General features: G+C 41.3%; 1 protein-coding gene across 1 annotated transcript; it reads left to right on the top strand.

The window, feature by feature from the left end:
- Positions 1-1,749: 1,749 nt before the first annotated feature.
- Positions 1,750-11,847, top strand: LOC120037215 (interleukin-10-like). Its single transcript, XM_038983392.1, has 5 exons — positions 1,750-1,920; positions 3,404-3,463; positions 5,051-5,212; positions 8,281-8,343; positions 11,752-11,847. The coding sequence occupies exons 1-5, from the start codon at positions 1,750-1,752 to the stop codon at positions 11,845-11,847; spliced, it is 552 nt and encodes a 183-aa protein (XP_038839320.1).
- Positions 11,848-12,218: the final 371 nt, after the last annotated feature.

The raw sequence follows: 12,218 nt of genomic DNA, 5'->3' as shown, positions 1-12,218 counted from the left end.
ACTTTACAGAAGGTAATCTAATCCAATTTTACAGCAGATAATCTAATCCAATTTTACAGAATGTAATCTGATCCAATTTTACAGCAGGTAATCTAATCCAATTTTACAACAGGTAATCTAATCCAATTTTACAGCCGGTAATCTAATCCAATTTTACAGCAGGTAATCTAATCCAATTTTACAGCAGGTAATCTAATCCAACTCTACAGCAGGTAATCTAATCCAATTTTACAGCAGGTAATCTAATCCAATTTTACAGCAGGTAATCTGATCCAATTTTACAGCAGGTAATCTAATCCAACTTTACAGCAGGTAATCTAATCAAATTTTACAGCAGGTAATCTAATCCAATTTTACAGCAGGTAATCTAATCCAATTTTACAGCAGGAAATCTAATCCAATTTTACAGCAGGTAATCTAATTCAATTTTACAGCAGGTAATCTGATCCAATTTTACAGCAGGTAATCTAATCCAATTTTACAGCAGGAAATCTAATCCAATTTTACAGCAGGTAATCTAATCCGATTTTACAGCAGGTAATCTAATCCGATTTTACAGCATGTAATCTAATCCGACTTTACAGCATGTAATCTAAGCATACCAGTATTTGTAAACAAATATCAATGTTGGGGTACTGGAGGACTGGAGTTGGGAACCACTGTCATATGGGGTCAAAAAAACTGTTTGAATGAATTGATGCACAATTAATGAACATGACCAGTAAGTACATAATTGAGAGAAACACTGGACTAGCAGAATTATATCATGATAGGGTGAAACTGGGATAAATCTACAAAGCAAATTAAACATATAAATAGATATTTCACATGAATCACGCATTAAAAAAAATCTATTTAAATGTCTATACCAGGAATGTCTCTCTATTTCTGTCTATGGTCTCGATGATGTAGAGAATTGGAATGAGGAGGAAGTAAATTACACAGTCATAACTTTCCCCATCGCAACAGATATGTAAATGACTGAATATGTTGCATCATGAACGTCAAGTTTGCTGAGTTAACCCTAGTTCTGTCAGGAACTCCCTCCCCTTCCCCCCAATCACCAGATCACAACACAAAGGAAATAGGTGAGGACAGAGTTTCTCAGGGTATAAATGATGAAGGGTTGAGGCCAGACAGTACACATGCTCCCCTGTCTGCTGCTGAACAGGACATCTACAGGACCGGCAGAACCAGTAGACTCCAGCACCAGACGGTGTCAGGTCCAGAGAATCAGTATCTCCAGCACCAGACGGTGTCAGGACCAGAGCATCAGTATCTCCAGCACCAGTAGACTCCAGCACCAGACGGTGTCAGGACCAGAGCATCAGTATCTCCAGCACCAGTAGACTCCAGCACCAGACGGTGTCAGGACCAGAGCATCAGTATCTCCAGCACCAGTAGACTCCAGCACCAGACGGTGTCAGGACCAGAGGATCAGTATCTCCAGCACCAGACGGTGTCAGGACCAGAGGATCAGTATCTCCAGCACCAGACGGTGTCAGGACCAGAGGATCAGTATCTCCAGCACCAGACGGTGTCAGGACCAGAGCATCAGTATCTCCAGCACCAGTAGACTCCAGCACCAGACGGTGTCAGGACCAGAGCATCAGTATCTCCAGCACCAGTAGACTCCAGCACCAGACGGTGTCAGGACCAGAGGATCAGTATCTCCAGCACCAGTAGACTCCAGCACCAGACGGTGTCAGGACCAGAGGATCAGTATCTCCAGCACCGGTAGACTCCAGGATGTCTCCCTCCTCTCTTCTCCTGTCCCTGCTGCTGGCTGCAGCGCTGCAGTGTGAGCATGCCCAGTGCAGACGTGTGACATGCTTCGACCGCTGCTGCTCCTTTATAGAGGGCTTCCCCGTCAGACTGAAGGAACTCCGCACCGCCTTCTCCACCATCAGAGACTACTACGTAAGTACTCTCTCTAAATATATATATATATACATTTATATTAATTTACTACTATGTAAGTACTCTAATATATACATTTATATTAATATACTGCTATGTAAGTACTCTAATATATATACATTTATATTAATATACTACCATGTAGGTACTCTCTCTCTCTATATATATATATATACACATTTATATTAATTAGTAGTATGTAAGTACTCTATATATACATTTATATTAATATACTACTATGTAAGTACTCTAATATATATACATTTATATACTACTATCTAAGTACTATATATATATATTTAAATTAATATACTACTATGTAAGTACTCTACACAGTGCTTTAGGAAAGTATTCAGACCCCTTGACTTTCTACACATTTTGTTATGTTACGGCCTTATTCTAAAATATATATATATATATATACATCATATATGTATATAAGGTCCAGGCTCTGGCTGGGCCACTCAAGGACATTCAGAGACTTGTCCCGAAGCCACTCCTGCATTGTTTTGGCTGTGTGCTTAGAGTCGTTGTCCTGTTGGAAGGTGAACCTTCACCCCAGTCTGAGGTCCTGAGCACTTTGGAGCGGTTTTCATCAAGGATCTCTCTGTACTTTGCTCCGTTCATCCTTACCTCGATTTAGCCCGACTCGTCTCCCAGTCCCTGCTGCTGAAAAACATCCTCATAGCATGATGCTGCCAACACCATGCTTCACTGTAAGGATGGTGCAAGGTTTCCTCCAGATGTGACGCTTGGCATTCAGGCCAAAGAGGTCAATCTTGGTTTCATCAGACCAGAGAATCTTGTTTCTCATGGTCTAAGAGTCCTTTAGGAGCCTTTTGGCAAACTCCAAGCGGGCCGTCATGTGCCTTTTACTGAGAAGTGGCGTCCGTCTGGCCATTCTACCATAAAGGCCTGATTGGTGGAGTGCTGCAGAGATGGTTGTCCTTCTGGAAGGTTCTCCCATCTCCACAGAGGAACTCTGGAGCTCTGTCAGAGTGACCATTGGGTTCTTGGTCACCTCCCTGACCATTGCCCTTCTCCCCTGAGTGCTCTAGGAAGAGTCTTGGTGGTTCCAAACCTGTTTTTGCTTTGTCATTATGGGGTATTGTGATGTCATTATGGGGTATTATGATGTTATTATGGGGTATTGTGATGTCATTATGGGGTATTATGATGTTGTTATGGGGTATTGTGATGTCATTATGGGGTATTGTGATGTCATTATGGGGTATTATGTGTAGATTGATGAGGGAAAAAAACGATTTAATCAATTTTAGAACAAGTCAATGGGTCAATACTTTCCGAAGGCTGTGTACATAACCCTTACCAAGCATATCATTGTACCAATTACACCCACTGCTTGATCTAACCTTTATATACAACCCTTTAGTAAGCACCTTATTGTACCGTTTACACCCACTGCATGATTGGATATGATACTAAACAGACTTCACTAAACTGGGCTGTTTGTTGTCTGCAGGAGGCTAATGATGAGCTGGAGACACCTCTTCTAGACAAGGAGATTCTAGACCACATCAAGGTGAGTTCATACTGTCTCCTCTTCTAGACAAGGAGATTCTAGACCACATCAAGGTGAGTTCATACTGTCTCCTCTTCTAGACGAGGGGATTCTACACCACATCAAGGTGAGTTCATACTGTCTCCTCTTCTAGACGAGGGGATTCTACACCACATCAAGGTGAGTTCATACTGTCTCCTCTTCTAGACGAGGGGATTCTACACCACATCAAGGTGAGTTCATACTGTCTCCTCTTCTAGACGAGGGGATTCTACACCACATCAAGGTGAGTTCATACTGTCTCCTCTTCTAGACGAGGGGATTCTAGACCACATCAAGGTGAGTTCATACGGTCTCCTCTTCTAGACGAGGGGATTCTACACCACATCAAGGTGAGTTCATACTGTCTCCTCTTCTAGACGAGGGGATTCTAGACCACATCAAGGTGAGTTCATACTGTCTCCTCTTCTAGACGAGGGGATTCTACACCACATCAAGGTGAGTTCATACTGTCTCCTCTTCTAGACAAGGAGATTCTAGACCACATCAAGGTGAGTTCATACTGTCTCCTCTTCTAGACAAGGAGATTCTAGACCACATCAAGGTGAGTTCATACTGTCTCCTCTTCTAGACAAGGAGATTCTAGACCACATCAAGGTGAGTTCATACTGTCTCCTCTTCTAGACGAGGGGATTCTACACCACATCAAGGTGAGTTCATACTGTCTCCTCTTCTAGACGAGGGGATTCTAGACCACATCAAGGTGAGTTCATACTGTCTCCTCTTCTAGACGAGGGGATTCTACACCACATCAAGGTGAGTTCATACTGTCTCCTCTTCTAGACAAGGAGATTCTACACCACATCAAGGTGAGTTCATACTGTCTCCTCCTCTAGACAAGGAGATTCTACACCACATCAAGGTGAGTTCATACTGTCTCCTCTTCTAGACGAGGGGATTCTAGACCACATCAAGGTGAGTTCATACTGTCTCCTCTTCTAGACGAGGGGATTCTAGACCACATCAAGGTGAGTTCATACTGTCTCCTCTTCTAGACGAGGGGATTCTAGACCACATCAAGGTGAGTTCATACTGTCTCCTCTTCTAGACGAGGGGATTCTAGACCACATCAAGGTGAGTTCATACTGTCTCCTCTTCTAGACGAGGGGATTCTAGACCACATCAAGGTGAGTTCATACTGTCTCCTCTTCTAGACGAGGGGATTCTAGACCACATCAAGGTGAGTTCATACTGTCTCCTCTTCTAGACGAGGGGATTCTACACCACATCAAGGTGAGTTCATACTGTCTCCTCTTCTAGACGAGGGGATTCTAGACCACATCAAGGTGAGTTCATACTGTCTCCTCCTCTGATACATAAGTGTGTTGAAGATTAACAACATTTATTTTAAAAATAAACCATTGTCCCCTGAGAGTTGCTGGATAATTTCCTAATTTTAGGATTAGTTATACTTATAATTTCCTCATCTTCAGTTAGGGTTAAGATTAGTTAGGGTCAGATATAGTTAACTCATCTTCAGTGTGTTTGCTCCTCTCTCCAGTAATACATAGCAAAGTTGCGATGTTGATGACCTTGTTTCCTCATCAGAGCCCGTTGGGGTGTCATACTATGGACAGCATCCTGAAGTTCTACCTCAACACGGTGTTGCCCACCGCCATGAACAACACCAATGGAGCACACAACTTTAGATCTCCCATCGACTCCATCGGAAACATCTTCCACGAGCTGAATAAGAAGATCGTCCAATGTGTATGTAGCCTGGTCTGATATCCTGTTAAAGTAGTCTGGTCCTATATAGTCTGGTCCTATATAGTCCTATATAGTCTGGTCCTATATAGTCTGGTCCTATATAGTCTGGTCCTATATAGTCCTATATAGTCTGGTCCTATATAGTCTGGTCCTATATAGTCTGGTCCTATATAGTCTGGTCCTATATAGTCTGGTCCGATATAGTCTGGTCCTATATAGTCCTATATAGTCTGGTCCTATATAGTCCTATATAGTCTGGTCCTATATAGTCTGGTCCTATATAGTCTGGTCCTATATAGTCTGGTCCTATATAGTCCTATATAGTCTGGTCCTATATAGTCTGGTCCTATATAGTCTGGTCCTATATAGTCCTATATAGTCTGGTCCTATATAGTCTGGTCCTATATAGTCTGGTCCTATATAGTCTGGTCCTATATAGTCTGGTCCTATATAGTCCTATATAGTCTGGTCCTATATAGTCTGGTCCTATATAGTCTGGTCCTATATAGTCTGGTCCTATATAGTCCTATATAGTCTGGTCCTATATAGTCTGGTCCTATATAGTCTGGTCCTATATAGTCTGGTCCGATATAGTCTGGTCCTATATAGTCTGGTCCTATATAGTCCTATATAGTCTGGTCCTATATAGTCTGGTCCTATATAGTCTGGTCCTATATAGTCCTATATAGTCTGGTCCTATATAGTCTGGTCCTATATAGTCTGGTCCTATATAGTCTGGTCCTATATAGTCTGGTCCTATATAGTCCTATATAGTCTGGTCCTATATAGTCTGGTCCTATATAGTCTGGTCCTATATAGTCTGGTCCGATATAGTCTGGTCCTATATAGTCTGGTCCTATATAGTCCTATATAGTCTGGTCCTATATAGTCTGGTCCTATATAGTCTGGTCCGATATAGTCTGGTCCTATATAGTCTGGTCCTATATAGTCCTATATAGTCTGGTCCTATATAGTCTGGTCCTATATAGTCTGGTCCTATATAGTCTGGTCCTATATAGTCCTATATAGTCTGGTCCTATATAGTCTGGTCCTATATAGTCTGGTCCTATATAGTCCTATATAGTCTGGTCCTATATAGTCTGGTCCTATATAGTCTGGTCCTATATAGTCTGGTCCTATATAGTCTGGTCCTATATAGTCCTATATAGTCTGGTCCTATATAGTCTGGTCCTATATAGTCTGGTCCTATATAGTCTGGTCCTATATAGTCCTATATAGTCTGGTCCTATATAGTCTGGTCCTATATAGTCTGGTCCTATATAGTCTGGTCCGATATAGTCTGGTCCTATATAGTCTGGTCCTATATAGTCCTATATAGTCTGGTCCTATATAGTCTGGTCCTATATAGTCTGGTCCTATATAGTCCTATATAGTCTGGTCCTATATAGTCTGGTCCTATATAGTCTGGTCCTATATAGTCTGGTCCTATATAGTCTGGTCCGATATAGTCCTATATAGTCTGGTCCTATATAGTCTGGTCCGATATAGTCTGGTCCTATATAGTCTGGTCCTATATAGTCCTATATAGTCTGGTCCTATATAGTCTGGTCCTATATAGTCTGGTCCTATATAGTCCTATATAGTCTGGTCCTATATAGTCTGGTCCTATATAGTCTGGTCCTATATAGTCTGGTCCTATATAGTCCTATATAGTCTGGTCCTATATAGTCTGGTCCTATATAGTCTGGTCCGATACAGTCTGGTCCTATATAGTCCTATATAGTCTGGTCCTATATAGTCTGGTCCTATATAGTCTGGTCCTATATAGCCCTATATAGTCTGGTCCTATATAGTCCTATACAGTCTGGTCCTATATAGTCTGGTCCTATATAGTCTGGTCCTATATAGTCTGGTCCTATATAGTCCTATATAGTCTGGTCCTATATAGTCCTATACAGTCTGGTCCTATATAGTCTGGTCCTATATAGTCTGGTCCTATATAGTCCTATACAGTCTGGTCCTATATAGTCTGGTCCTATATAGTCCTATACAGTCTGGTCCTATACAGTCTGGTCCTATATAGTCTGGCCCTATATAGTCCTGTACAGTCTGGTCCTATATAGTCTGGTCCTATATAGTCCTATATAGTCTGGTCCTATATAGTCCTATATAGTCTGGTCCTATATAGTCTGGTCCTATATAGTCTGGTCCTATATAGTCTGGTCCTATATAGTCTGGTCCTATATAGTCCTATACAGTCTGGTCCTATACAGTCTGGTCCTATATAGTCTGGCCCTATATAGTCCTGTACAGTCTGGTCCTATATAGTCTGGTCCTATATAGTCCTATATAGTCTGGTCCTATACAGTCTGGTCCTATATAGTCTGGCCCTATATAGTCCTGTACAGTCTGGTCCTATATAGTCTGGTCCTATATAGTCCTATATAGTCTGGTCCTATATAAATTGGTCCTATATAGTCTGGTCCTATATAGTCCTATATAGTCTGGTCCTATATAGTCTGGTCCTATATAGTCCTATATAGTCTGGTCCTATATAAACTGGTCCTATATAGTCTGGTCCTATATAAGCTGGTCCTATATAGTCTGGTCCTATATAAACTGGTCCTATATAGTCTGGTCCTATATAGTCTGGTCCTATATAGTCTGGTCCTATATAGTCCTATATAGTCTGGTCCTATATAGTCTGGTCCTATATAGTCTGGTCCTATATAGTCCTATATAGTCTGGTCCTATAATAATTGGTCCTATATAGTCTGGTCCTATATAGTCGTTAATGCTATGTCAGGTTCTATTACATAGTAGTATATGTATCTCTCCGCCGGAAACCTCAGAGTTAGGGACCAGCTGGCGGTCTAACCCCAAACACACAACACTGACACGGTCACTTCCTAACTTACACAGCATCGAATAACCTCCTCACGCTCGAGAGAGAGAGAGAGAGAGAGACGGTGTGACTGTGTGTGTGTCTTTCTGTCTGTCTGTGTTTCCAGTGTACTACTGTAGCAGCCTGGAGCCTCCCAACAATATTGCAAATCTGATCTCTTCCTCTCCCCTCTCTCTCTCTATCTCTCTCTCTCTCTCCACAGAGGAACTACTTCTCCTGTAAGAAACCGTTTGACATTAACAACCTAATCTCCTCATATAAAAAGGTCAGTCCCCTGCAGGCTCTGAGTGTGTGTGCGTGTACATGCATTTGTGTGTGTGTATGTATCTGTGTGTGTACATAAAATATTAATTAAAGTAGTTTGCGACGTCTTGTGGTTTTGTAATAAATATACTCTCTGATTCAACAAAAGAGGCAGACATGTTCTTAAATTTACAATAGCTTTGCTTATCAGAGGACCAGATTTATCTGTTACTTTTTTGGCATCATAAAGTTGAATCTTTACATTTCTCAGCTCGTCATCAATCCATGGGGCACCGTTTGACCTCACAGTGCATTTTCTTAAAGGGGGCGTGCTTATCAGCTATACTCATAAATCATTTCATAAACAAACTTAGTGACATTTCAGGATCATCCTTAGTATACACTTCTAATCCATTGCACATTCTTAATCTCATCCACAAGTGAGTCCTGATTGAACCCTCTGTAGGACCTGCGGTAGATTATCTTAGGGCCAGCCTTTGGTATTGTAGTTAACCTAGTGAGTTCAACCAAGTTGTGACCACTGCATGTAGAGCAAGTGAACAAAACTAAACTACACAGCGTCATGTGGAACGCAGCTTTATCATGGTCATAATACATAGATAATACTGTTATTAAGATGGGTAAGGGAATCGCTGTCACAGTAAAATGTTCAGAATATGTAACATCTAGCACACTGAATCAGGTGATTCAATCCCTGGTACTATCACACTTAGAGTACTGTCCAGTTATATGGTCAATCCATGGTCCTATCACACTTAGAGTACTGTCCAGTTATATGGTCAATCCCTGGTCCTATCACACTTAGAGTATTGTCCAGTTATATGGTCAATCCCTGGTCCTATCACACTTAGAGTATTGTCCAGTTATATGGTCAATCCCTGGTCCTATCACACTGAGAGTACTGTCCAGTTATATGGTCAATCCCTGGTCCTATCACACTTAGAGTACTGTCCAGTTATATGGTCAATCCCTGGTCCTATCACACTTAGAGTACTGTCCAGTTATATGGTCAATCCCTGGTCCTATCACACTTAGAGTACTGTCCAGTTATATGGTCAATCCCTGGTCATATCACACTTAGAATACTGTCAGTTATATGGTCAATCCCTGGTCCTATCACACTTAGAGTACTGTCCAGTTATATGGTCAATCCCTGGTCCTATCACACTTAGAGTACTGTCCAGTTATATGGTCAATCCCTGGTCCTATCACACTTAGAGTACTGTCCAGTTATATGGTCAATCCCTGGTCCTATCACACTGAGAGTACTGTCCAGTTATATGGTCAATCCCTGGTCCTATCACACTTAGAGTACTGTCCAGTTATATGGTCAATCCCTGGTCCTATCACACTTAGAGTACTGTCCAGTTATATGGTCATCTGCAGCAAAGGAAGATATAAAAAAGCTCCAAATGGCTCTAAACAGGGTTGGTAGATTATCTCTTCATTGCTCTAAACAGGGTTGGTAGATTATCTCTTCATTGCTCTAAACAGGGTTGGTAGATTATCTCTTCATTGCTCTAAACAGGGCAGCCAGATTATCTCTTCATTGCTCTAAACAGGGCAGCCAGATTATCTCTTCATTGCTCTAAACAGGGCTGCCAGATTATCTCTTCATTGCTCTAAACAGGGCAGCCAGATTATCTCTTCATTGCTCTAAACAGGGCAGCCAGATTATCTCTTCATTGCTCTAAACAGGGCAGCCAGATTATCTCTTCATTGATCTAAACAGGGCAGCCAGATTATCTCTTCATTGATCTAACCAGGGCAGCCAGATTATCTCTTCATTGATCTAACCAGGGCAGCCAGATTATCTCTTCATTGATCTAACCAGGGCAGCCAGATTATCTCTTCATTGATCTAACCAGGGCAGCCAGATTATCTCTTCATTGATCTAACCATATGAATATTATCCAAATGCATCAGAATCTCTCATGGCTTCACGTTGAAATCAAATTACTATCCAGTCTTCTGATTTTATTTAGGAATGTTGTATACATATATATAAAATATATATAAAAACAGTATTTTTCAGGCTAGTGCATACTAGCAAGACGCATAACCACCAGACAGGCAAATTCAGGGCAGCTAAGACAACCCAAGTCAAGGACAAATCACCTTAAATACACAGTTTTATATAGAGCCATAGCTGATTGGAACTCTTTACCAACCCATATTTCTCAGGCAAAAAGTAAATCCACCTTCAAGAAAAAAATAAAAGAACATCTAATGAGATAGACCATGTGACTGGACAGGAAGTAGAAAGAACATCTAATGAGATAGACCATATGACTGGACAGGAAGTAGAAATAACATCTAATGAGATAGACCATATGACTGGACAGGAAGTAGAAAGAACATCTAATGAGATAGACCATATGACTGGACAGGAAGTAGAAATAACATCTAATGAGATAGACCATATGACTGGACAGGAAGTAGAAAGAACATCTAATGAGATAGACCATATGACTGGACAGGAAGTAGAAAGAACATCTAATGAGATAGACCATATGACTGGACAGGAAGTAGAAAGAACATCTAATGAGATAGACCATATGACTGGACAGGAAGTAGAAAGAACATCTAATGAGATAGACCATATGACTGGACAGGAAGTAGAAATAACATCTAATGAGATAGACCATATGACTGGACAGGAAGTAGAAAGAACATCTAATGAGATAGACCATATGACTGGACAGGAAGTAGAAAGAACATCTAATGAGATAGACCATATGACTGGACAGGAAGTAGAAAGAACATCTAATGAGATAGACCATATGACTGGACAGGAAGTAGAAAGTATCAACTGAATGTTAAATGTGTTTGGTTGTTTGTATTGTCTTGTTAATTGGTGTTGGACCCCAGGAAGATTAGCTAGCGTTACGGCGTTAGCTAATGGGGATCCTAATAATGTGTGTGTGTGTGTGTGTATGTGTGTGTGTGTGTGTGTGTGTGTGTGTGTGTGTGTGTGTGTGTGTGTGTGTGTGTGTGTGTGTGTGTGTGTGTGTGTGTGTGTGTGTGTGTGTGTGTGTGTAACTATACTGAACCAGAAGTCCCCAAAAGAATAGTAAAAGAACAGAAACTTGACAAACTGGGGACATTTTGTTGGACCCCACAAGGTCAAACACTATTTCTAGGGGGTTAAGGGTTAAGATTAGAATTAGTTTCAGGGTTAGGATTAGGTTTAGGGTTGGTTAGGAGCTAGGGTTAGTTTTAGGATTAGAAAGTAGGATTAGGTTTAGTGTTAAGGTTACGTTTTTGGTTTAAATTTAGGATTAGGATTAGGGTTAGGGTAAGAGTATGGTTTAGGGTTAGGGAAAATAGGATTTTGAATGGGACTGAATTCTGTGTCCCCACAAGGTGTGGTTCCTCTAACCTGAGTGTGTCTTTCCTGTGTGTCTAGATGCAGGATAAGGGCCTGTATAAGGCAATGGGAGAGCTGGACCTGCTCTTCAACTACATCGAGGAGTACCTGGTCTCTCAGAGACCCAAACACTGACCCCTGACCCCTAACCATTGCCTCAGCCAACCAGGACACACTGACCCTGAGCATGGACCAACAAGAATGACCCAGAGTGCTGTGGGTCACCTCCAACCTCTAAACTCCATGTTCAGGAAGGAATCTGTGTTAGTGTCTTTGCGGAAGTGAGACTAAAGGAACCTTTTTGTCTAACATTCAATAGAAGTCCTCGCGTTAATTCTTTAATCCTACTCTTTAGTCGTTCTCGAAGAACTCAAGCACATCTCCTTCCATCTCCTAAAGTCCTGAAGACCTTCTGAGGACCTAATAATTATAATATATACCATTTTAACAGATGATTTTATCCTAATTCGTGTTCAGTAGGTACTGCCTTTTTACATTTTAGTATG

This window comes from Salvelinus namaycush, unplaced genomic scaffold (genome assembly GCF_016432855.1).
Source record: "Salvelinus namaycush isolate Seneca unplaced genomic scaffold, SaNama_1.0 Scaffold163, whole genome shotgun sequence".
NCBI classification, from domain to species: Eukaryota; Metazoa; Chordata; class Actinopteri; order Salmoniformes; family Salmonidae; genus Salvelinus; species Salvelinus namaycush.
The sequence above is the reverse complement of the archived record's forward strand: the minus strand, read 5'-3'. Positions and strand labels throughout refer to the sequence as shown.

Excerpts from the sequence above, each read along its gene's own strand:
- LOC120037215 (XM_038983392.1), top strand. The coding sequence starts at position 1,750 with ATGTCTCCCTCCTCTCTTCTCCTGTCCCTGCTGCTGGCTGCAGCGCTG. Across the intron at positions 1,921-3,403 it reads CCACCATCAGAGACTACTAC|GAGGCTAATGATGAGCTGGA; the intron begins GTAAGTACTCTC and ends TGTTGTCTGCAG. Across the intron at positions 3,464-5,050 it reads AGATTCTAGACCACATCAAG|AGCCCGTTGGGGTGTCATAC; the intron begins GTGAGTTCATAC and ends TTTCCTCATCAG.